General features: G+C 40.3%; 1 protein-coding gene and 1 pseudogene across 2 annotated transcripts in view; both read right to left on the reverse strand.

The window, feature by feature from the left end:
• The window catches only part of LOC110054340 (tRNA (32-2'-O)-methyltransferase regulator THADA-like), a 653,734-nt gene that overhangs the window by 71,802 nt on the left and 554,994 nt on the right, over nucleotides 1–26,938 (reverse strand). For both annotated transcript variants that reach the window (XM_089292979.1, XM_089292980.1), the window contains one exon: nucleotides 13,332–13,375. In XM_089292979.1, the coding sequence (XP_089149105.1) occupies nucleotides 13,332–13,375 (44 nt within the window). The remainder of the gene's footprint in view (nucleotides 1–13,331; nucleotides 13,376–26,938) is intronic.
• LOC149110971 (uncharacterized) lies at nucleotides 3,609–6,107 on the reverse strand (annotated as a pseudogene).

The raw sequence follows: 26,938 nt of genomic DNA on the forward strand, positions 1-26,938 counted from the left end.
TTTTGTGGTCTTCTGTTTTATTCGGATGTCCACATTTGGGTCGCTGAGACATCTCTGAAGCTTATGCTTAAGCTTCTTAATGAGCTGTGTTGTTAGGTCACTAATGAATGGTATGGTAAGCCAGATAGTTGAATGCTGGTTGTTGTGGGAGGTGTTGTTGGTAATATGTGACCTCTCACACAAAAATGTACACTATGGCTATCCGTTTGAACGCTTAAAAACCGTGCACTTCCCATCTGGCGTCCATTCGTGATCAATGGGATGCCATTCAAACGGACTGGATCATCCGTTCAGAAAAAATTCTAGTCGTTCGAATGGCTGCTGCTATCCATTCGAAAAAATCTTCATCAATTCGAATTTCTGAGGTTATGCGCTCAAAAAAATCATCTTTTCGAACGGCTGAGGTTATCCGTTCCAAAAAATTGTCATTCATTTAAACGGCTGAGGTTATCCATTCGAAAAAAAAACTGCAGCTGTTCGAACAGCTGATGTTATCCACTTGAAAGGAACTGCGGTGGTTTGAACAGCTAATGTCGGCCGTTTGGGAAAATAGTATTCAGCTGTTTGAACAGCTGCTGCTATTTGTTCACACAAAACTGATCAGTTGTTCGATTGGCCAGTGGTATCTGATGGGATTCAGGCTTTTGAAGGGCTGAAATTATCTGTTTAGAAGGAACTTTATAAAGCCGCCCAAATGGCTGTGTTCGTTTAAAACAAACATTCAACCTTTCCAATTCAAACGGTCACGTTTGGCCATTCTGAGAGAAAAACTTTATTTAAAATCACAGTTCAAGAAATAAATACTTTGAACAGATGTCATAACGGCTCATGTTATGCTGTGTTACGATTGTTTCAAGCGGATTGTCAAGGAAACTTTAAACGATAGCAATTAAACCCGCACAACACGAAAGCCCGCTCACAATTTTCACTTTAACAGTGAAAAAAGTTATTTTGAAAAAGAGACGAAATGTTTTCTTTCTGAATTTATGTTTGATGGGACTACCAATGTTGACAAAGGAAATTATGCAACAACCACTGTGACAGGTAACGCAACACGATAACAACAGCCAATCCATATCAATCGCTAGGACAGAACATTACGTTGTCGTGGCAACTACACAATAATTATTTCGCATATTACTTCTATAAGGTATTCCATAATTATCATAATTATCAAACTCGCGCGACCTTCAGCATGACGGATTGCGATTTTTGGAATTAGTCAACAGTGGGGGGATTGAAGTGAAGGTTAAGGTTTCTAGAAGATGGCTGTGGGTGTTCTCGAGGAGCGAATGGTGGCTACTGCTCTCAGTATTTTCAGGAGGAAGCTGTACTGTCTAATTTAAACAACTGCCTGGAACCATCCAGTGGAGAACTCGACCTGGTTATATTGGCATCCATCCAAGTGTTCACCAGGATCAACATCATTGGCAAAAAAAGAAAGCGAAATGCAAGATGCAGTTTCCTTTACCTAAACTGTCCTATGTGCAAAGAAATGTTCTTAAACCTTTATGGGATAAGCTATTCATGTTTTCGCATATTAAAAGAACATTACGAAGAACACGGAATATGTCAAAGGGTCCATGGAAACAGCAAAATATTACCTCACAACACTTTGCCACAAGCTGTAACTGCAAATTTCCGCACATTATTGCGAAGAGACAGATTCAGGTCTGTGATGGAAAACAATTATTGCCGGTTCTATTCTGTTAAAAGCTTTTGGTGTCCATTTCTAAGTTTTGTCAAGTTTTGAAAGCAGAAATGAAGAAGTGTGTAATAAGAATTAAAGCTATAGACCTACGAAAGGGGAGCAAAAACTTGTCCTTTATCAAAACATAAAGATCTCTGGCATTTTCACCATTTGTTCAAGATGAACCCTTTTCTTCGGCCCTTCTAATGCCTGGAATAATATGTTCCAAATATTTCTCTAGCCATTCGAATGGGTGGCATCATTCATTCAAAATTTTTTGTCAGCCGTTTGAATGGCTGGCATCATCCGTTTGAAATTTTTCGTTAGCTCTTTGAACAGCTGGCATCACCCATTCAAAATTTTTTGTTTGCTGTTCAAATGGCTGGCGTCATCCATTTGAAATTTTTCCAGTGCCGTTCGAATGTTAATAGCATCTGTTCAAAATTTTTCTTTGGCTGTTTGAATGGTACTTAAAATCATTGTGAACGGCTAGAACATCTGTTTGCTATCCGTTTGTTAGCCGTTCGTTTTGACCGTTTCACAGATATCCATTAGTGAAGTTTTCTCGTGAGAAGTCACATATGATCTGGAGCCCCGTTCTGTGCATTTGTAGTAAAGCGATCAATTAATAAGTTTGCAACATGTTTAGGAAAACTGTTCCACAATAAAAACTTTCTTATTAGCTTGAGCTCCGTTTTAATATTGTTGGGAGTGCAGATTCGGTGTACGCAGTCAGTCAGTGCTCTAACCCAAGAAATCTTGTGTCGCCAAGGGACAAAACCTTCAAAATTAGTGTACTGTGTGGTAAAAGTATCTTTTCCATAGATGCCAAGGCCATCACTAGTGATGTTGATGTCCAGAAAGTGCAGAGTGGTAATTTGTGAAGCATCTCTTCCTCCAGTTTCTCATCCCATTCTTTCTCTGAGGCCCACAATAATTCTTGAAGGAAGAGTTTTCCTTGAAGAGTTGCAGGAGTAAAGAATCCCAATGGGTTGAAAACTGCAGTGATGGAATTTAGCACTTCTCTTTTCAAGGAATATTCTGTTGGTGCAGGATCTTTGACAAGCAGTTGACTTTGACAGTGTTCCACAGTATTCCAAGGACTATGGTTAGAGTTTCCTTTACTCTGTCCTGCTCTGGAATTGACTTCAGAATTTCCTTTGAGTTCAACCCCCATTCTCTTAGATTCATGGATGCACGTTGAACTGCTTCCTTTGATTCTGAATAAAATGCTTTTGTTTCTTTACCTGAGTTGACACCAGTCAAAAGATTGTCCACATACAAGCATTTCATAATCTTCTTAGATTAAGTAGGAGTTCCAACTTGTTCCAAGTTCTGTAGACTGATGGCTCCAAGCAGAAAGGGACTTGAGATCACTCCAAATGGGGCCCTTGTAAAGCGATAAATTTGGCTTAGTGGAATCTTTGAGCCACAGGAATCTAGTGACGTCTCGATCTGCAGACTGGAGGCCTACTTGCAGGAGGGCCTTTTCAATGCCTGCTGTTAAGGAAACTTTGTGAGTCCTTAATCGTATGAAAAGGCCACTATTCCACTTTTTGCAGTGGAAGAGTAAATTTAAAGTAAAATGTAAATGTGATTTTATCCTTGGTGATATTAACCTCGCTCTACTACCACCTGTCGCTGAGGATGATATAACATTTTACATTTCAACTCTAAATTTACTATTCCACAGCAAAAAGTTAAAGAAAAAGTTCAATGTTCGTTTGTTTTGGCCACGTTTTTGGTTCCTTAGTAGCCCTGCCTGAAGCTTAGGAATGGGGTTGAGTTCACTCTTTGTACGTTTTCGTCATTTGGGTTAGTTCATAACTGTTTTCACATTGTTGTTTAGAGCACTGATATCTCTCGCTGTTCAAATTACTATCCAGTAGTTTCATGATGGTAATAAAAGTTGTTGGAATTTTGAAGTTTGTGTCTTCCTCTTTTCAGATAAAAACTATGATAACTTTTCTACTCCTTTAATTAGTGTTACATGGACATCAAGTGTTTCATTTACACCATTAGGTGGGTGCAATCCTAGTGCATTCATAACAGTCAGGGCAAATTCTTTGAACTCTTCACTACAATCTGCCAGGCACATGGTTGATTCATCAATGAATTCCTCAAGTTCTAACAGGTACTTTGTAGTCTTCAAAGTTGTATACAGTAGGTGGGGAAAAAAACACGGAGTCTGGTCTTCCTCTTGGGCTGCTGCTATTCCAAACATGCTTGAAGCTATAGGATGTTGGTCCAACATCTCAGCCACTTGATGAAGCTCATTTCTGAAAATTTGCATGAAACAAAACCGAATACATTCCAAGTGCACTAGGTCTGAGCTGATAAAGAAACCTAGGTCTGACAAATCTTTAAAAACGAAATCCACCAACTAGGACCATCCTTTACAAATTGTGACCAACAGGATTTCATTCTTCGATTTGCAGTAGATGTGCCAATAGTGAAACATCCCAGGCCACCATTTTCATCATTGTGGGATGACCTGAGGAATGTAGGAAGTGCCTCAATTGTGCTGTTTTCAGTCCCATCATCAGATCTAATTTTCCTGGGTACACAACCTAAATTGCTTCACAGCATCAAGGTTGTACTAAGCAATCACTTCTGGGTTCTTATTTGTGGGGCGCACCTCCAAGCACAGAAGTCTTCTTGAAAGCCTGTCGATACAGCCATGCACACTGAACCCAAAAGGCTTTAATTTGTCATGGCCATCAGTATGCCATATAAAATTTGGCCTTTTTGCATGATATGCTCTGCAACGTAATCTCTTCTTTTGCCTGCCTTCTACGCCATCAGGATCAAGTTCCCTGAGAAAACTCATGACCCTTGCTCTTTTGACAATAATTCCCTTAATTCTGAGCTGTGCCAACAGCTTGCTGTATCGCACAAAACAACCACTTCTACCAAGTTCCTTCTAGATGGCACTTCTCAATTCATCATCAGGGACAAAATTTCTTCTTAATAATCCTAAAGAGGTAAGCCTTCCCTTTAGAGTCGAGAAGCCAATGTTTATGCCATGGAGCTTCAAAATATTCAGGTATTTCAAGGTGGTTGTAGCCATGTTTGAAAAATGGAGATACAAACTCCAAGGAATCCATGTATACACTGGCAAAGGCACGTTCTACTTTGTAAATTCAGTTGCACACAAAATGGCTGTGTTAAAATTCCTGCCTTTTTATCAATCTGAGAGAGACTGGTGATGTCTCACAAAATTGAAACTGAACTGTGAAAAATTAAAAATGGACTGCGAAGAGAATAAAACTAGACTGCAAAAACTGGACTGTGGATAGAATAAAACTACAAAATTAAACTGGACTGTGAGAAATTAAAGCTGGACTGTAAAGAATTAAAACTGGATTGTGAAAAATTAAAACTCGACTGTGAGTCTTCTGGGCCATCATAATTGAACGGGTGAGTGCAAAACCATGCTAAGTGACAATTTTGGGTGAATTTTTTATCTTAAAAGTGCTTGGCCTTCAATGTAGTAGAAAAACATGGTCCTGTATTTTTGCCTCTGTTTTGGCTTCACTTTCAAGATACAATGTATGCAAAAAATACTCAACTTCAAACACAGTGAAATGTTGATTTCACGAAAATGCATAAGCTCAAAGATGTTGATTTTACTTCAAACACAACAAAATGTTGATTTCACAAGAATGCATAAACTCAAAGATGTTGATTTCACAAGAACGTGTAAACTCAAGGATGTTGATTTCACGAGACTGCATAAGCTCAAAGATGTCGCTTTCACTTTAAACACAGGAAAACGTTGATTTCAAAAGAATGCAAAAACTCAAAGATGTTGATTTCATGAGAACGTATTAACTCAAAGTTGCTGATTTTACAAGAACGCCCAAGCTCAGATGTTGATTTCACTTCAAAAACACTAAAATGTTGAATTCAGGAGAACACATGAGCCCAAAGAGATGTTCATTTCACTTAAAGAAAACAGTTAAATGTTGATTTCATGAGAATGTGTAACCACAGAGATGCTCATTTCACTTTAAAAACACTTCTATCTTGATTTCATGTCAACGGGAAAGCTCAGAAATGTTGATCGCAATACATGCCGGGAAGGTTCTCTACAACTCACACCCAGGAAGCATGGATCTCGATGCAAGACATATTTTATCACACTAAAATCAGTTCTCGCTTTCCAAACTTTGACGACAGCAATGCTTCGCAAATGGGCCACAACTCATGAGAGGATTGCTTTCTTAGGCAAGACTTGCTCTTTGACTTTGCTGTCTGGATCAGGCTGACTTCAAACACCGATACATTGATTGTATCAGTTTGTTCAAACATCAGAAAGCACATTTTGGTTTTTTAAAAAAACATGCTGGTGACTTACGGGTTGTAGTGTATTGAGCCAGCGGTTGACATTATGAGCATGCGCACTTATGCGCATTCTGTTCCATGTGCTTCGATTGAAATAAACCAAATACATGACAGTGGCGACGAGGATGAAGTCGTAGGAAAACGTTGAAAATATGACTGCTATCGGGAAGATAGAGAGTTTTGATGAGACACAAGAGAAATGGGAAACTTATGCGGAATGTGTAGAACAGTTTTTCTTAGCAAATAACATCGATGAGGACCGCCAAGTGCCAACCTTGTTAAGCTTGATCGGCAGCAAAACGTACACATTGTTGAGGGACCTTCTTTCACCGGATTAACCAGCCACGAAGAGCTTCCAAGAAATCGTCACGACCCTTCAGCAACACTTAAGTCCTAAACCATTGGAAATAGCAGAACGCTTTCGTTTTTACAAACGAAATCAGCGAGAAGGAGAAACCGTGTTGGCCTACGTAGCAGAACTGAAGAAACTAGCGACTCACTGCAATTTTGGCACGAACCTTAACGAAGCTTTACAGGATAAATTGGTCTGTGGCCTTCAAAATATGCAGATACAAAGGCATTTGCTTTCAGAAGCAAAACTGAAATATTCCAAGGCTTTGGAGATAGCCGTAGCGATGGAAACTGCCGTTCGTGATGCTTCGGAATTGCACAGTGAGCTGCATGCAGAACCTCGAGTTGACAAGATCTCAGATAATAGCAAACCACCGCCACCGCTGCCGCCGCCGCCGCCGAACCTCACGCCTAAGGGTTGCTATCGATGCGGAGGAGACTCGCACGCATCACACAATTGCAGATTCAAGGACCAGACATGTTATCATTGTGGGAAGGTGGGCCATATTTCCAGAGTTTGTAACTCGAGACGACAAGGTAAGCCAAAGCAACCACTCAAAACACCACAAAACACTCAAGTCCATACTGTTCAGTACAGTGAAAGTGATGAATTTGAAGATGTGTTAGGAAGCATGAAGATACACAATGTGAGGAAACCGAGCAGTAATGTAATCTGGGTAGATCTGAAAGTAGAAGGGAAACCGTTGAAAATGGAACTGGACACAGGCTCGGCTGTGTCGATCATTCCACATGATTTGTACGAGGAGAAATTTAACGACAAACCCTTGCATAAAACTGAACTAATGTTGAAAACCTACACGGGGGAAAGCATTGTTCCACTGGGAGTGCTTAAGGCAAATGTTGAGTACAAAAGTCAGCAACCTTTACTGTTGGATCTGTATGTGGTTAAGAATAAGGGCCCTGTGTTGATGGGAAGGGATTGGCTCTACAAGATATGCCTGGATTGGTATGCTATTAAATCACTGAAAGCTTCACAAACCCCACCAATTGCTAACGAACGTCTGCAGACCATGCTAGACAAATACTCTGATGTTTTTGAAGATAAACTGGGAACATTCAAATCAGCTAAGGCAAGGCTAACCCTCAAAGAAGATAGCCAAGCTCATTTCTGCAAAGCTCGTGCCGTACCTTACGCCTTGAGGCCCAAGGTTGAAGAAGAACTGAGAAGACTTCAGAATGAAGGTATTCTCACGAAAGTTGAGTGGAGCGACTGGGCAACGCCCATTGTACCTGTCCCAAAGAAAGATGGGTCTGTCAGAATTTGTGGTGATTACAAAGGCACAGTGAACCCAGAACTACAAGCTGAGCAGTATCCTTTACCCCGCATTGAAGATATCTTTGCAAAGCTTAGTGGTGGGCAGAAATTCTCAAAGATTGACCTTCGTCAGGCATACCACCAACTAGAGATGGAAGAAGATTCCAAGAAATACCTCACCATCAACACACACATGGGCCTGTTTCAGTACAACAGACTGGTGTTTGGCATCACATCAGCACCTGCAATCTGGCAGCGCACCATTGATCAAGTGCTGGAAGGAACATCTGGCACAAGCTGTATCCTTGATGATATGATCATTACTGGCAAGGATGACGCAGAACACCTGGCTAACTTAGAAGAAGTTCTACGACGGCTTCAGCTTCATGGGTTGAGAGCAAACAAGGCAAAATGTGAGTTTTTCAAGGAGAAGATGACTTATTGTGGACATGACATCGACAAAGATGGCCTACACAAGTCAGCAGAGAAAGTAGAAGCAGTATTGAATGCGCCACGTCCAAACAATGTAGTTGAAGTGAGATCTTTTCTCGGGCTAATCAATTACTATCACAGGTTCTTGCCTAACCTGTCGACAGTAGTACATCCCCTGACACAACTTTTGGAGAAGAATCATCAGTGGAAATGGACAGAACAGTGCGAGATAGCATTCCACAAAGTGAAAGAAATGATCACGTCAGAGCAAGTTTTAACGCATTATGATCCCAGCCTACCACTAAGGCTTGCTTGTGATGCATCCCCTGTCGGTATTGGAGCGGTGCTATCTCACGTGATGCACGATGGTACCGAGCGACCCATAGCTTTTGCTTCAAGGACACTCACCAAAACTGAGCAAAAGTATGCACAGATTGACAAAGAAGCCTTGTCAATAATCTGGGGGGTAAAGAAGTTCCATATGTATTTGTTTGGCCGCTCTTTCACATTGTACACAGATCATCAGCCCTTAACGTCAATCTTTCATCCGCGGAAAAGCATCCCTGTAGTCACTGCAGCTCGACTGCAACGTTATACCTTGTTCCTGGCGGGCTATGATTACACAATTGAATACAAGAACACTAAAGTTCACAGTAATGCCGATGGTCTTTCCCGCCTTCCACTCGTAAAGGAATCCAGAGATGAAGAAGTTGTCGACCCTGTGGGTGTATTTAATTTGATGCAGTTTGATCCACTGCCAGTCACAGTGGATAACGTGAGATGAGAAACACAGAGAGATCCTGTTTTGGCTCAAGTGTATGAGATGACCAGCAAAGGTTGGCCACACAACACTGCTCCTGCACTCAACCCCTATTTTGTTCGCAAAGATGAGATCACATTACAATCAGGCTGTCTGATGTGGGGAATAAGAGTTGTAGTACCTCCAAAGTTGCGCCCTCAAGTTCTCGAGGAACTGCATCAGGGACATATGGGGGTCGTGACGATGAAGGCCCTCGCCCGAAGTTACATCTGGTGGCCTGGAATCGACAAGGAAATTGAACTGACGGTTAAGTCCTGCTCAGGTTGCCAACTAACACAGAGAGAGCCCAGTGCAGTACCAGTACACGCATGGGAGTGGCCTTCGTCCCCCTGGCAACAAATTCACATTGATTTTGCAGGTCCGTTCCTCAACAGCATGTTCTTGGTGGTAGTGGATGCACATTCAAGATGGCTAGAAATAGAGAGAATGACTAGTACAACCTCAGAGAAGACCATTGAAGTCCTTCAGAAATTATTTGCCAGATATGGAATACCAGCCCAGTTGGTAAGCGATAACGGATCGCAATTTACATCAGAAGAGTTTCAGCAATTCCTTAAGAGAAACGGAATCAAACACATCACGTCAGAACCTTACCACCCTGCCACCAACGGGTTGGCGGAACGTGGTGTGGGGAGCTTCAAAAGTGCGATGAAGAGCGAAACTGAAGTGAAATCCTTGAATCTTAAGTTGGCAAGATTTTTGCTGGCTTATCGGAACACTCCCCACTCAACCACTGGAGAGCCACCATCCCAGTTGTTCTTGGGAAGAAGATTACGCACTCGACTGGACCTTTTAAAACCAGATCTCAGCGTCCAGGTAAACAACCGTCAGATAGACCAGTCTGTCGCCAAGGGTGGTTCTGTAACGCGGCATTTTTCCATTGGCCAGAGAGTAATAGCACGAAATTACAATGGAAAATCAAAGTGGGTACCAGGTATTGTGCATGCACAACTAGGACCCCTGTCTTATGAAGTGGAGATTGGGCCTAACTTAGTTTGGCGTCGACACACAGACCAAATCAAAGATTCCAATGTTACTGTTGCAGACAACCATACACCAGTTATCCAGCCGTTGCTCTTCCCGCCCCCAGTTGAATGCCACGGTGACCAAGTAGCTGAGCCGCCTGAGCAGACAGAAACCGTCCCATGGGAAACGTGTTTTCAGCCATCCAATCCAGGGGCTAAACCTTCAGTTAGCAGCCTGCCGAGCCAGATTGAACATGTTCCTGTTAGAAGATACCCTACCAGAGAGAGGAAGCCCCCAGCTTGACTGGACCTTTGAACATTGAACTGCCCATTTCTAAGGCTCTGACTTTATTTTAAGAATAGCATGTTGTGTTGAACTTTTGGGGTACGAGACTGGCTTAAGGGGGAGGAGTTGTAGTGTATTGAGCCAGCGGTTGACATTATGAGCATGCGCACTTATGCGCATTCTGTTCCATGTGCTTCGATCGAAATAAACCAAATACATGACACGGGTTTATCAAGGCTCTATGATGCTTCTCAACCAGGCAGGCAGGCATGCAAATATGTACTTTAAAAGAACACTTCAATTGTTACTTGACGGAGCTCTAAAGCATCCCATCTCTTTTCTGTTCCACATCACAATAACCGATCTAAACAATGTTTCCCAGATTCCTGCTTTTTATGCTATTCTTCAACTTCCAAGGAAGATAGCTAACTGATACTGCAGGATTTGATTTTGACTTCAAACACTATAAACAAAAGCTGCATTTACACATCATATTAATAAGACACCACCTTCATTGCTCCAGAGAAAGCTATTTTGTCACAGGGAGACTTTCTTCCAACGATGTGCAAACGAGTGAGAAAAGTCCAGGTCAGTCAATTTACTGAGAATGAGGCCCTTCATTTGAGATTTGTTCAACAAATAAACTCCTAAAGACGCAGCTAAGAAAAGCCAAGTGTTTTTGCATATGTTATAGCTTAAAAACAAAGCAAAAACCAGCAACAAAAATACACAACAATTTTCTTCTATTACATTGATGACCATATGCAAAAATTTAGGCACTTTTGACCAAAAAAAATTCACCCGCATCGTCACTTAGCATGGTTTTTACCAACCCTTCAATTATGCTTGATGAGGATAAAAAACTTTGGTGGCTCTTTTAATGATGTCATATGAAAATGCTTTAAAGGATTACAATCAAGCACCAAAGAAAAACGTTTTTAGCACTGTTGACTTTGTCCTTGAGGAGTTAAGGTCAGCTGAGTTGTTGGACCAAAAAGAAGTTAATTACCTTGGTACAAAAAACTACAAATCATCTCTGTTTCCTGATTACATCTTTCTTCTGAGAGTTATTTGTTTAGTGCATCACTCCAGCATCAAACTATAATGATTCTAAAATTATTGCGCACTAAACAAAAGTGACACTATTAATGAAAATTATATTTGGTATTTCTATCTGTTGATTATCACCATTATAATTTCACTTGTTTGCTGTTATTTTTTACAATCAGTAGTTTTTATCCTACAGTACAATGATTGATCCTGCTTTAGTATCTCTTAATTCATATGTTCAATTTTACTCTAATACTGCTAGGTACCCTTTGAGACAAAAAGATAGACTTACTTTAAAGAAGAACAATGCTTGAACAAACACTTTTCAGCATAGTTTTTTAATTGTATTGTAGACATGTGGAATTTGCCACCATTTATAGTTAGATCAGTGCTTAGTATTTCAAGTTTTGAGCATGGTGTAATGAGCTTCTTAATGAATACCAACTGAACTGGTTAGCTTATATAATATATTAATTTTAATTTTTTTTCATATATTTATAATGTAGGTGGACTGTCTGAGTGTGGGGTGTATGACTCCTTTAAGGACTACCCTTATTGGATCTCTGTTTTTGTTGATTTGATGTGATTAAATTGTAATAAATAAATAAATAAAGAAAGAAAGAAATAAGTATACACTATAACCAATGAAATCATGCTATGCCTATACAAATAATTTGTTAATTTGTTACACACAGTTATGACAGTTATAATAAGTTGCAAACTGATGAATTCTATTTAACACCATTATTATAACTTCTGTTGAAGCCACAAAGAGAGTGATAAATCTCTAATACTGAAGAAGACATTTTTACATCTCTTTGAGACTTGAGCTTCCTACTTTATAAATAATGCAGATATCATCATCATTCCAATAATTAGGGACCTTAATATATCAGGACAGGACAAGCTAGTGTAGGATAGGTACAGGAAGTAAATTTACACAACCAGGCCTGTGCAAGAGAACTCTCAACTCATCTCTCTGCCATCCTCTTCTCATCAAGGATGCCATACCAAGCACTTAGCCATGGTATCAAGAATGTAAGTATTTCACTCTTGTTTTGGTTTAACAACTGTTCCAATCCATGTTATTGTCAGTTATGTTGACGAAAATGTTTATTAAGTTTGCTTTTTTTTGTGACTGTAGAGTAAAAATAATATGGTGGAAAATGTGATACTATATTCCTTGTCTGCTCATGTTTCTGTCACCAATGGATGTAATTGTGGAAGAGCAAAAGAAAATATGCATCAAGAATAAATCAGTGTTAAGTACAGTTTAGATAATTTTGCACAAGTGTCTTGAAAGCATCTATTGAGTGAAACAAACAAACTGGACCCAATTGAATTCAATCCATGAAATTGTGTTTGAGCAAGTTTGACAACTGAACCTAATTGAACACATTCCAATGGATTGTGTTCGATTGTTTGGTGAATAAATTCCCTTGAACAAAGGTCATTTTATGTGGTCTGAGAAACACCACAAACACATGTTATACTGAGGGTATTTCAGCCTCCTAAAATGTTTTACTGCTTTTCAACACCAGTTTTACAAAAATCAAGAGTTTGCAAATCACGCACTAGATTGAGTTCAATTGTCCAATTTTGTGTATTCAACTTCGTTTGATTGCCGAACTCAATCCATGGATTCAGATTGATTGAAATTCACTTCAAATGGGTTTGATTGACTAAGCTGGGAATATTATATGTACACCTAAAGTCAGGATTCTCAAATGCTCTGGTGGCAAAAAGCCATCTGACACAGGTTTATCAGATCATTTGCATGTATACATGTAATTTCTTCATAAAGATATTCTAGATTCATTATTGAATACTGACAGAGACATTTGCCTCATATACATAAAGAAGAATAAATTCAGGGTCATCTCTTTACCATCAATAAGGCTTAAAAAGATAAGATTTCTACCATCTATAGAGGATGTCATCATTGGTTGTGTGAAAAGCTTTTGCTATTGATTTCGCTGTCCTATATGAAAATACACATCTTAAGCATGTAGTCTTTGGTTACAAGACAGATCCTGCAAAAGTTTCCCACATCCACTGCTTTTCCTGTCCTTGTATCTTAAGGTCCTTACTACTATTGCCGTTACTGTAATTACCTCTGATATGGTGAATTCATAAGATTTGTCACAAATTTCCAGCACTAAAAGAAATGAAACAAAGAAACAATTGAGCTGCTTCCACAGTGACCCTTAATGTGTGATTAAAGTAAAGCTGTCTGTCTAAAGAAACATTATTTTATGAGTACAGAGAAGTTCATATTTGTTCCATTTTGTTCCAGGCAGATCATAAATACCTATCATCATGTACCTGCTCTCTGGTCTTTGATACATTCTCTTTCGTTTCACATGTCATCACCCCCACTACATCAACACTCATCCAAACCATGTGTATCGAAAATTTATTAGCCCTTAGTTTTGGAGCTTCAGACAGGGAATTAGGTCTGATTTTGTTTATACACCCTCTGCACCACATGTTTTCCACAAAAATCCAGGAACATTGGTTTGAATTTTTTCCTGGGAAAACATTGCTCCATTTTCTAGCATCTTATATATCTCAATATGTGACCGTCGGTAAGTTCCAAGAGATCATACCCACGGCTTGTAAACGAACTGCCACATCTTTAATTTTGCTACATCTGATACACAAGTCTTCCATACCTTCCTTGCCTTAAGACTTCCGGCGTGTAGTTCAGAATTATCACAGTCTTTGACGAAAGAACCGAGGTGAAAATAGTACCTTTACAAACTGCCAAGGTTCGACCTTGTTCGGAACAGCAAAACTCATGTGCTTTTTTGTCACGTGACTCTACATCAAGGGAAAACTGGTGCCTAGTGCGCAATACCACTGTTCAACTCAATGCAGTAGCATTTATATGGCTCCTCTAAAATGTTCGTCATTTTAAACAAAACAGTCCTTCATCCTATTCTATGTCTCTGTATCTAGATCTTACAGTGTCTCTGCTAAATGTTTATACTTCAATTCACTCTGTAATCTCGTATGGCTCCTCGTCAGGGATTCCCAGTCTCTCTTGTGATGACTCTAGCAGAAGAACCAGCTTGTTAATAGGTCAATCCAGTGTGGATCCCTTTGAAGTTCGGACAGTTACTGATCTGACCTGACCTTGATCGTCTTGATGAGTAGTGAGCACTTTAACCAAAGACCACTGGTTTCTGCATGTGTTGTTGTCCTTCAGCAATACAACATCACCTTCGGTAAAATTTCTATGTTGTCTTGTCCATTTGTTTCTTACTTGTAGGCTCTGTAATGATCTTTGCTCCATCGGACCCAAAACTCATTACCAATGTGTTGCACACGCCTCCAATGTCGCTAACAATAGACATCTTCTGTTTGAAACTTTCCAGGAGGTGGAAGAATGAGCTTCGATTTGCCAGTTAGAAGGGTGTTTGGGGTAAGCGGTTGTGGTGAAAGTGGATCACTCAAGGTGTCAACCGTAAGGGGGCGACTGTTCACAACCGCTTCGGCCTCGCACATTAAGGTTCTCAACGCTTCATTGTCCAGACTGTGGCTGTGTTCTCTCATGAGTGCCACCATAATGTTTCGCACAGACAGAATTTGCCTTTCCCACACTCCTCCAAAGTTGCTTGCTGTGGCGGGGTTCCTAACCCAGTCAATGTCATCCTTTAGAAGCTCTCCCTTAATCTGATCATCATCCATTTCTTGGAGCGCCCTCTCCAACTCGTTGTCTGCTCCCACAAAATTAGTTCCTTGGTCACTGCAGAGCTCTCTTGTGGGCCCTCTTCAGCTAATGAAACGCTGTAAAGCTTGTAGAAATGAATCTGTTTCCATTGAGTGTGCTACTTCAATGTGGATAGAACGACTAGCCATACATGTGAATAAGGCTCCATACCTTTTGACTTCTTTCCTGCCTTCCTTAACATGCCATGGTCAAAAATAGTCTACTGCACAGTATGTAAATGGGGGCGCAGGCTCAAGACGTGACTTTGGAAGATTGGCCATTTTCTGTTCTCCAGTACTTCCACGAAGATAGCGACAACTGACACATTTTGAGATGAAATGCTGGACAGCTGCATTCCCATTAATGATCCAATAACCGTTTGTGCATAGCTCATTCAACGTGACACCTCGTACACTATGTTGGGTCTTCTCATGAACATGACGGATTATCAGTGTTGTGACATGGCCAGCTTTCCGCAAGATGATAGGGGTTTTGATCCGTCCTCCAACTCTTAGAACCCCATTGCTATCCAAAAATGGATCCAGTGTATGCAGACTGCTGGTTCTCTTCATTGCAACATTTTTATCTTTATCCTCCTGTTGACATTCACGCTTTCCATCAGCTTGAAGGCCCTTTAAGACTGTAATTTCTTTTTCAAAGGCGTCAGCTTGCACTAACTTGATAACTTTTATTTCGGCCTGTTCCAAGTCGTTCACCATAACAGGTACAACAACAGAACAACTTGTATAATCGCTATTTCGATCACTGTTCTGAGAGGTTTTTTTCGCTGAAGATCCACTAATTGCTTTGCTTATGCTCACTTTCAGCCGCTGTTTGTACATCATGCATAAAGCGATCGCTGTCTTCAACCTTTGCCAATTGGAAAATCTTTCTAACCTGCTCAGCATGTCTTTCCTCTCTTCTACGATGGTAGAATTGGCAGTGGTCTTTCTCACTTCTGGACTGCTGGGGTCAATTTCATCTTCATATGAACTTTGCTTTGGCCAGTGATTTTCACTTTGCCACAAGAAACCTGGACCATTGATCCATTGTGATTTCTGCAGAAAATCACTTGCATTCAGACCTCGTGAACCTTCATCTGCTGGGTTTGATGCCGACTCTACGTATCGCAATTGTGCTGGTGAAGTGTAATCTCGTATCAACTGCACTCTATTTGCTACATAGACATGGAATCTTCGAGACTCATTGTTGATGAACCCAAGAACCACCTTACTGCCCGTCCAATGAAACTCTTCTATTCTCTCATAATCCAACTCGTTCTTGAGCACATCAGCCACTCTTACTGAGACAGCAGCAGCAGCTGCTAGTTCTAGCCAGGGAATGCTGACTGTTTTCCTTGGTGCAACGTGTGCCTTGCCCATGACAAAAGAGCAATGTACCTGATTGTTGTCATCAACTAAGCGTAGATACGAGCATTGCCCATATCCAGTTTCTGAGGTATCTGACATATGCAGTTGCGCTGAGACAATCTGAGCAAAGTCAGGGGGCTTGAAGCTCCTTGGAATGCTGAGTTACTCTAGGGGGGGCATTTGACTTCTCCACCTGTCCCAACGGGCAAGAACATCACCTTGGACTGGGTCATCCCAACTGTTGCTGTGACAAATTTCTTGCAATATCTGCTTTCCAACGAGGATGACAGGTGCTATGAATCCCAAAGGATCATAGACTGAGCTGACTGTTGACAGCATTCCCCTACGAGTACAATGCTGATCTTTCAACTCTATCCTGAACTTAAACGCATCTGATTCAATGCACCATTGCACGCCCAAAGCTCTCTCTATGGGAAGCCTGTCTTGACCTAAGTCTAGGCCCTTAATTTCCTTTGCACTATCTTCGGGCGATACTGACATAATCACCCTTCAACTGTTGCTGACAAACTTCGTGAGGTTGAATCCTCCCTTTGCGCACATCTTCTTAACGTTATGAACAAGTTCTATGGCATCTTCCTTGGTCGGCACTGATTTCAATATGTCATTGACGTAAAAGTTCTTAAGCGTTTCTGCAGCCTTCACACCAAACTCCGCTTCACTATCACCTGCAGTACACTTGAGCGCAAAGTTTGAGCAGCCCAGTGAAGATCCACCACCGAACAGATGCACTGTCATACAGTATTCTTCAGGCTCCACTGCCAAGTCTCCGTTGGGCCACCACAGGAAACGAAGAAAATCCTGATCTTCTTCCTTCACCTTAACCCGGTAGAACATCTTTTCAACATCCGCCATAAAGGCAACTTTCTCTTGTCTGAATCTTGTTAACATGCCAGTTAGTTTGCTGGTCAAGTCAGAACCCTGTAAAAGGTGGTCATTGAGTGATTCTCCCTGATAGCGTGCTGAACAGTCAAACACCAGACAGATGCTACTTGGTTTTTTCGGGTGATAAATGCCATGGTGAGGTAGATACCACACCTTACCCTTCTGGGTTACTAACTTCCCAGAGTCTACCTTACGAGCATGTCCCTTGTCTATTGTGTCAGCCATAAAGTTAACATAATCAGCATGGTACTTGTCATTTGCTTGCAGCCTCTTCTTCAAACCAGCAAGTCGCTGAACTGCTTGAGGGCAGTTATCTGGGAGCTGGATATTCTCTTCTCTGAATGGGAGTGGCATCTCATATTGTAAGTCCTCACGGTGATGAATTCCCTCCTCAGCCTTCCTTAGAAATTCACGATCTTCTTGAGACATAGCTGTTCTGTTTTCCCTTTCAGAAAAGTCCAGTTCAAACATTTGTACAACTCGAGGCGTTATCTGTTCCTTGACGCTTCTCTCAGCTACTATGTAGCCACTAACATCCTAAGCAGCACTGGTCTTGTGGATCTGGATTCTGTTACAATGCACCACACCGTTGCCTTTGCATTCAATTGGCCCATTAATGTGCCATCCCAAAAGTGACCGTACAGCATATGGATCGTTCTGTTCTCCATGAATGATATCCCTTGGCCATACTGCACTAGGGCAGCTAAGTCCAATCAGGAGCCCTATCTCTACATCTTCCATATACAGTGGTATGTGCTCGACGACTTTTTGCAAACGTGGCCATCCACTAGCTGTCTCTGGTCTAGGGATTTCATCTCGGTCTGCTGGAATGTGTTGCTTAACATAGGCTCTGGGAGTGTTTAGATGTACATCATTTTCACTAAAGTGAGCTGCCACCAATCCGTCAACTACCTTGGTGTCAATTTCTTGTATGCCATGCATGGTGGTTAGCAATAATTTAGTCTCAGTTCCCTTAACGCCAAGCTTTTCCAACGACTCTTCTTTAATGAAAGTTCCACCACTTGCATTGTCAAGAATAGCACAGACTCTTATTTTGCGTTTGGGACTGTCCTTATGGTACAGCCAGATAGGGACTATGCCCATGCTCACAGGAATATCACCAGCCTCTGTCACATTACAAATGGTGTTACAAGCATTAGTGATTTGGCCACCATCTTTCTTTCCATCAATCTCCTGTACTTTACCTTCACCACTCTGAGCTTCAATTGTCACTGCTTCTTGTTTCCAGTCGGGATCATGAAGTGATGTCGGATGTTTCTTACTACAAGTCTGACAGGACTTTCTACTCTTGCAGAGCTTGGCAATGTGCTCAGAGCTGTAACATCCAAAACATAAACCTTTCTCTTTAACAAAGTTCCTTCGCTCTGTTAAAGGTTTCTTCAGAAACTCAGCACATTCGTCTAGATCATGTGCCTTGGAACATAAGGTGCAGCTGCGGGAATGAGGGTCTCGCGTGCCACCATCTGGTTTCGAGATATTTGTCCCAAACCATGAACCTTTACCTCTCTTGAATCTTTGATCTCCTGGTTTACGGAATTTCTCATCTGTCTCCCTTGATTTGCTGACCACCTCTTCTGAATAAATGGGATCTGTAGCCAAATCAGCTTGCTCTGACACAAACTGACAAAAGTCACCGAAATTAGCCATCCGTTCCTTGGTACTTCTAATTTTCCTAACTCTTTCAGTCCATTTACTGCGCAGGTGTCGTGGTAACCTCTCCCACAATTGACGAAGAACATTTGCAGTGTTCAAGTCATTCATGTAAGCCATGCCTGTCATAGCATTCCTTGCTTGCTCAAGAACAATGGAAAATTCCTGCAACCCTGATCCATCATTTGGCTTCACAGAAGGCCAGTTAGATATTTTGAAAATGTATGCCCTTGCAATTTTGTACAGGTCTCCAAAATGCTTCTTCAGTAGTCGTCTAGCTTCTCGGTATGAATCTTCACTTTTCATTTGCAAACAACCCTTCATCAGTTCCTTTGCTTTGCAACTGGTATACTGATCTAAATAATACAATACCGCTCAATAGAATTTTCAACCTTAGATTCTATGAGTCTCAAAGGCTGTTATGAATGCTGGGTATGCCATGACATCTCTGGAGAATGTAGGTGGTTTATGTGAGGGCAATTGACTTCTAGCTTGTTGTGCAACAATCATCTCTGACAGTTCTGTTTGTTTCTTTTGGACCTTTAGAAACTCTTGACATTACTGTCATTAACAATAGAACTTGAATCTCTTCTTGATAAGTGTTCACTTTCTTGCTTGTCATGTGACTGCTCAGCAACAATGGGTATTTCAGGTTGTTCTACTTCTGTAAATAGGTTTCCAGGAACGAAGGGTTGTGCGGATGGATTCATAGCACAAGTTGTAAATACAGCACTAGTTGTGATAGGAGTGGTGGAGGGAGTAACCATGGAAATTGTATTAACTGAATTCACAACAGCTGGCACTTGCAGTTTTCCAGCAGTAACAGTACTTATTCATACAACTGGTAAAGTAGCTTGATTACAAGAAATGGCTTGAGACGAAATGGGAGTTGAGGTGTATTTCACTTTCATGGTTTCCAAATAATCATTCATGCCATCAATGCATTGTTCCATTTCAAATTGCTTGTAAACATTTTCTTCTAAGAATGCTGCCTTAATCTCCAAGGCGGCAGCCTTAGCCTTAGCTTCCATTAACTTTGACTTTGAAGAAGATGAGGAAGTGAGAGAACGCTTAGAACGACCAGACAATCGTAATTTTATTGAGCCAATTTCATCATCATGTTGCTTCTTTGCCTGGTTTAGGAATGCAATCACACTGCTTGAAGATAAACACGTCTTTATCGTGTGTATCAAACCATTCTTGGGCCACTTTGATCTCATGATCATCAGTCAAAGCATTAGTATATCGCTCACGCACTTCTTGTAGCCTTGAAAACACTTGATCTAACACCTGCGATTCTATGCTCACTTGTTCAACATTCGTCAAACTTAATAATAATGGTCGCACTTTGTTCATTTGTTCAGTTAAATTCAACAAAGCATTTCTTCGACTATCTTTTAATCTTCGAACTTCAAATTCCCTACCCTTTCCTGTGGGAATCCTTCGGCAGATGGCAGCTCCAGCCAACATGTTTTCTGCACCTTCGAGCTCTTCAATATCGTTCAGCGGTGATATCGCGTGTGGTGAACATTCTGGTGACGTCTCGAAAGGCAGTGACTCCAAGTCTTCTTGTTCCTTTTCCATTTCAAATTTGCCCAAAATATGTTCCTTTTCTTGATCCTCTTCGAATGTAACACTCTTTCACCGTAAATTGGTGTCCATAACCAATGTTTACCATTTGTAAGGTCGAACTGTGACCGTCGGTAAGTACCAAGAGATCATACTCACGGCTTGTAAACGAACTGCCATATCTTTAATTTCGCTACATCTGATACACAAGTCTTCCATACCTTCCTTGCCTTAAGACTTCCGGTGCGTAGTTCAGAATAATCACAATCTTTGACGAAAGAACTGAGGCGAAAATAGTACATTTACAAACTGCCGAGGTTCGGCCTTGTTCGGAACAGCAAAACTCATGTGCTTTTTTGTCACGTGACTCTACATTGAGGGAAAACTGGCGCCTAGTGCGCAATACCGCTGTTCAACTCAATGCGGTAGCATTTACACAATACTATGCTATGCACAATACTTAACAGGAAATTACACAGTTACCAAATTGGTCAACGAATTATCAGGACAATCTGTCCTATTAAAAAAGCCACCAGGATCTTAGCTGGTACCTGGAGGTATTTTCACCTATAAGTTGGGTGCTGGAAATCCCACTACAATAGAAATTTTGGTGAGATCCTTGCAAGGAATCATGTACCTTCCAAGAATCTTGCCACAATCGTGGAGAGATTTTGACCACCATGAGTCCTCAAAGTGGGAATCTTTCCATTAATTTGCTGAGAATCTCACTGAGAAGTATTCTCAGAAGAGAGAATGTTCCTCCCGAGAAAATTGCTGCTAAATGTGATAACACACTCACAGCATGCACTTCCACTTGAAAAAAACAACTTATTCTCGCTAGCTTTAGCACATTAAGTTAATTGTCTCATTAGCTTTTTGTTTTGATGGACATGCCTAACACAATAAAAAGTGAGAAATCCAACACATCAAACAGTGAAGCATGCAAATAGCAAGTGACCCAACAAGTGCTTTTAAATATCTTAATGGTAACAAAATTGCTCATTGGTCAATTTTTTTGCCTAAATCTCAGCCATATTGCTGAGATTGGTGAAATCTTTACAAGATGGGTGAGATCTCACCAAGATCTTGCCATGATGTTTGGGTCTTTCTAAATCTCAGCGAGATTGTGGCAAGGTTGCCTATATCTTGCCAAGAATGTTGAGATCTTGCCATGCTTGAGAGATTGCTGCGATCTTGCCATGATGTGTGTCTTTCTAAATCTTGGTAAGATCTTGCCAAGAGTTGGAAAGACACAAACCAGAATGGCAGGATCTTCCAAGACTTGTTGAAGTGACCTTTGACTGAACTGTGTACACTGAACAATTATTAGCAAAGTGCAAAACTTGACCAGTGGATAAAGATAAACCTTTTTATAACATTTGCTCTGGGATGAAGCTGTACCCAAGCCAAACAAATTTACAAATATAGTTAAGTAAATCAGGTTAATTATTATTATTGTTTGCTTGAGTAAAGAATCGGATATTGACCTAGGGATAAAGGTTAGTTCTCCTGTATTTCTATTTCAGCATAATAACAATTTTCCTTTCATAAAATGTGAACTGAAGGTGAAAGCATTTGATACTATATAAGCTTTTCGTGACAATCTTTTCTGTAAATAAATCTGATTGTTTTTGATACAGTGGAGTCATATTTCAATGTGCTTACTTTGTCTGCTAGAATTTCTCTCAACATTGACATTGTGTTAACTTTCCTAAATTTTGTAAATTTATGATTACTGGATCTGCAAGATCTCTATGAGATTCTTGGCAAGTTTTTTGTTTTAACATTGATATTCTCAGGAAGAAATTTTTTAGCCAAGAAATCTCCGAGATTCCAGGCAAGTGTTTGGCCTCAGAGATTTTGACATCTTGTTGAGAATCTCAGCGAGGTTTTGAGATCTCGCCAGCCAAAAATTTGCAGAGAATCTCAGCAAGATCTCAGTCAAAGTTTTGCACAAGTTTTCATCAACAACTACCATTGACCCAATTAACAGCCATGCATTACAGCAAAAGCAAACCAGCATTAAAGGAAATTGCTGCAGCTGCTGCACTGAATTCACCTAAGCTGTCTTAAAAATGTCATGGTTCTATAAATGATGCAGAAGATGGTGCTACACTATACTTCATCTGACTTCAATGAAGTCTACTTTGGCTGAAACTACAAAGAAAAACCATACAGTCTAGAAATAGTCAAATAGAGGCCGAGAAAGTATTTTGTGATACTGTTTTTTAAGATGATGGCATCCTTGGGGATGAAGAGAAGACTGACCTAAAATAATAATAATAATATTTATATTGTGCAAATTCCAAACAATGTTCAAGTGTGCATAACAGTTTTAATCCAGGTGACTATGAGCCACTTAACTTGGAAAATGGATTGTCAGTAAACAGTGGCAATTTGGATGGCACTGATGAACTGAGTTTGAAATCCGTATGTCATACATATGCGAGTGGAGTGGAGCCCTGAGTGAGTGGAGTCCCATACCTTAGAATATTTGGTAACCCATCAAGTTGAGAAAATTTGGTTATGACATCACTGTATGAACAAACGTCCATCCATACAGACTCTGGGGGAGGAGGAGGGAATCTCAAGGTAACCCTAATGGGGGAACACAACAATGTAATCTTCTCTTGGTGGAATGTGAGAAAAGAAAACTCATTTCTATTTGTTATGTCATCAAACAATAGTGAAGGTTGATCTACCATTTTCGAGATAGGCTTTAACTGAAGCAGAACATGAAAGTAAACGGCAGAGAGCAAGAGTGAACAGGCATGGTAAAAAAGGTTGCAAAAGAGAGCAGGCCAGGGCTAGGGAAAGCAGGCGAAACAGTACTAGACAATGCCATGTATTATGGTGAATCAGCCTGATAGAGACTGGAGTTGATATAATACTGAACAATGCCGTGAAGCAGAGCAAATGAGGGCTACAGAAAGGAGGCACAATACCCAAAAAATTCACTCAGAAGACTGCCGAACTTCCCAAGTTAATTTGAGCTTCGGAATGTGCAAGAAAAGTCACAATTCATAAGGTGATCAACAAGGGAAATCAAATGTGTTTGGTGAGGTTAGAGAAATTGCAAAACGGTTCACACAGCGGTAAAAAGTGGTTGATTCGTCTTCACAACTTTTGCAGCATGTTTCTGCCTAGAGGATTCACACTGAAGTGAACTGTTTAATTGCAGTAACCATTTTGTTACACTTTAGATACTTTCGCATATATTTTTTACCCATTTAGCTGTAATATTGCTGATGTGTTTAATAATTAAACATATCTTGGCTTGGCTGACCAAATGCACTTATTCATCAAAACATCCTAGTGTGTTTGATTGTCTACATGTAGTGAAGACGATTTTTTGGCATAATTTAATAACAAAATTTCATAATTAAGAGGACATGTCCACTAACATAGCACCAGTTATGGCACATTATGAAAAATCAAAATTCTTAAAATTTCTCCCAGACATAGCCTACGATAAGCCTTCAAACCTGGTGGGATTTTTTTCTCAAAGTAGTTTTTAAAACCTGCCAAAAAAATCACAGATTAGTTACAACCCCAAGTGTGGTGAAAAACAAGCCAAACGTAGTGACTTATACCTTATCATAAACTTTGGTCTGCTCAATCCGCGTCACAATAAGACTCCATTTTCAGCCTGTAAATTTATTGTTGAGAGATTTACAAGTCTTTTGAGGCCAATATTACTTCTGTGGGTTTGGACCAGGCACTTAAAATCATTAAAATTTGCTTTCTCAAAATTCTTAATTATGCACACAATTTTTTATTAGAAACTGTAAAGATTAGAGAACCTTTTCAAGACTTTCGATGAAATTTTCACAGAGTGATCAATTCTACTGTAATTTCAAATCTGTTAAAATTTCTTTTCTAGGATTACCCATATTTTCACACATCACTATTGTAAATAACGTAATTTGTTTTAATTGTAAATAAAGTAATTTAACAGAGAAGGGCTACCTCGTGGATCTGTTAAACCATTATTATTATTATTATTATTATTATTATTGTTGTTGTTGTTGCATTTGATTTCCTTGGTATTTCGACTTAAACTGTGGCAGAAAAGTCATGTTTAGGTCACCTCATGTAAGGTATTGCATTCAAATCAGTGGTGGATCCTGACCTTGAGCTAAGGGGGAAACCCATTTTTTTTTTGTTTGCCCTGCCGGCTTTTCTTCCTTAGGTGATTTTCTTGTAACCCAAAATAAGGGGATGCCAGGGTTATGGTTAGGGTTAGGGTCCCCCAGACGCCTCCCCTAGAACTGCCACTACACATATTAAGTACTGGTGTACTCAGAATCCACTTTTGTTGTCAAATATTCTGATGTGTGGAGTACAAATCTGCCAAATACATCATCTCCTTTTTGACATTCAACTTATGTCTCCAAGATAATCAACCTCATGCCTATCCCTTGTTCTAATCAAGTAATAAGTAGTGAAGCATTCCAGCATGAAGCATTCCAGCATCAGATCCTTGCTTGCTAAACCAAAATCCTTATGTTCTGTTCTCCACGCTCATGCTGAAATGTAGTGGCGTCCAATGTCGATTAAATTCTCTGTCACACAGCAGTCACTTCTTAGGATTTTGTCACGTGTTGCCAAAAATGGGTGAGAGAATCCAGGGAGGGGACTCTGATATAAAAGGTACGGGGGTGCTCATCTTACCTTTTAGGGGTTAAAAAGTGGATATGCTACCTCTTAGGGTGTTCAACATCAAAAGGTCCTACAGCAGGAGCTTTTGCAGTACCTTTGTACTGACACAAAAAATGTTGGTGTCAGTTAGTGTTGCTTTAGAATTGGTACTTCTTAAGGGTGAAAAAAAATTCAAGCCACACCCAGAAATCAGGGTCTTGGTACCTCTTAGGAGTTTTTTTCAAATATTCCAATGAGCACCCCTGTCCTTTTTATATGGGAGTCCACCCCAGGAAGAGAATAACAAATTGAAAGATTACATAACACTTTTCAAACACATAATTTTAATTTCAAAGCTCTCTGAACATACTTTGTAACATACTTCAAGCGAAATAGGATATGGAAACATTTAAATCCAAATGTGACCCATAAAATATTGCACAGAAATTTCCCTGGCAAAGGAACTGCATTTAAATGTATTTTGGGCTCAGAAGGGAGAGGGGGAGGGGATAACTCCCCAATATGGGGTGTCCAAGGTACGTGCAGCCCAAAAGGGTATGGTGTTTGAGTTGTTTATGTCTGAAATAGGGTGTGTTTTTCGTTCTGGCTTGGCATTGGGTATTTTGGTTACAAGGAACCAAATATTATTTCCGCAGCAACATTGGCAAATTTGAAGACCCTCTCAAATGTTTACATGGAGGGGCCTTTTCTGGTTAGCGGTGGTCATATATTAGAGCTGTGTACTAATTTCATAGGTCTGAAAACTGGGTATCGATTTTTGGCAGAGATCTGAAATTGGATATGGAAAAGCACAGATTTTGGAAGGGTTTCAAGGTTTTGGCCATACACCCACACCAAAACTTTGGGGAGTACCCCACCTGGGGAGGGGATTTAGGAGTTGTATGACGTCTTGTATCTAACTATTTCATGTGAGAGATCAACGCCAAATGATATATACTCTCTTGGAAAAGGCACCCACCTCCCTTTGAGAGTTGGTATAGCCATTATATTTGCTTCTAACAAAGTTTTGCAGCCTGTGGTAATACCACAGGTCACCCAAGCTCGCAACACATAGATTAGTTCTCAGGTTTTGCAGCAATCAAAATATAGGGAGTATGGGGTCTGTGAATGGTTATATTCTAAAGCCTTAAAGAGATGAAGAATTATGAATAAAAATAAACCTACCATGCTTCAAGTATGTTTTCTTTTTTCTCATGAGGTTTCTAGGCCAATTTATGGTCATTTAGGTGGTTTTTAGCCTCATTGCTTTGTCTTCCATCTTTTCCCAAGGTAGGGCACTGCATGACCCCGGCTCAATGGGTCCATTAAACAAAAAAGGCTGTAAATTCGCTTCAAATGCTCCGATCGCCTCGAAATTTCAAATACATCATGGATGATGGTTTTCTGGAGCATTTGGAGCGAATTAACAGCCATTTTCATTCAGTGGACTCGTTAAGTTGGATTCACCCAGTGCCCAAGCTTGGGAAAAGACATAAATACTATGTGGGCCTGTCCCGATTGTGCTGGGTATTTTTTTGGCACTTTTTCGAATTTGGAGTACTATTTAACATTTCCAGCACTCTTGAGCACTTAACTGACTTTTGAACAGAAATCGAGCATTTTTTGGCTTTTTAGGAAACATCTCAGCAGATTTTTCACAATTTTTCATACGTTAAATGCAATATTTTGTCCTTGAAATGTTTTCAGTAAAGCCGAGTAATTCTGTTATCATGAGTTATGAATAATTCCACCTTGTCACCTGACTGGCTGACTGTTGTCATGGAAATGCATGAGCTATGATCCTTTTAACCGTGGGTTTGTGACTTCGTGTTTCTCAGAACTTTTAGCGCTC

This window comes from Orbicella faveolata, unplaced genomic scaffold (assembly GCF_042242905.1).
Source record: "Orbicella faveolata isolate gen_17 unplaced genomic scaffold, um_ofav_v1 contig_24, whole genome shotgun sequence".
NCBI lineage: Eukaryota > Metazoa > Cnidaria > Anthozoa > Scleractinia > Merulinidae > Orbicella > Orbicella faveolata.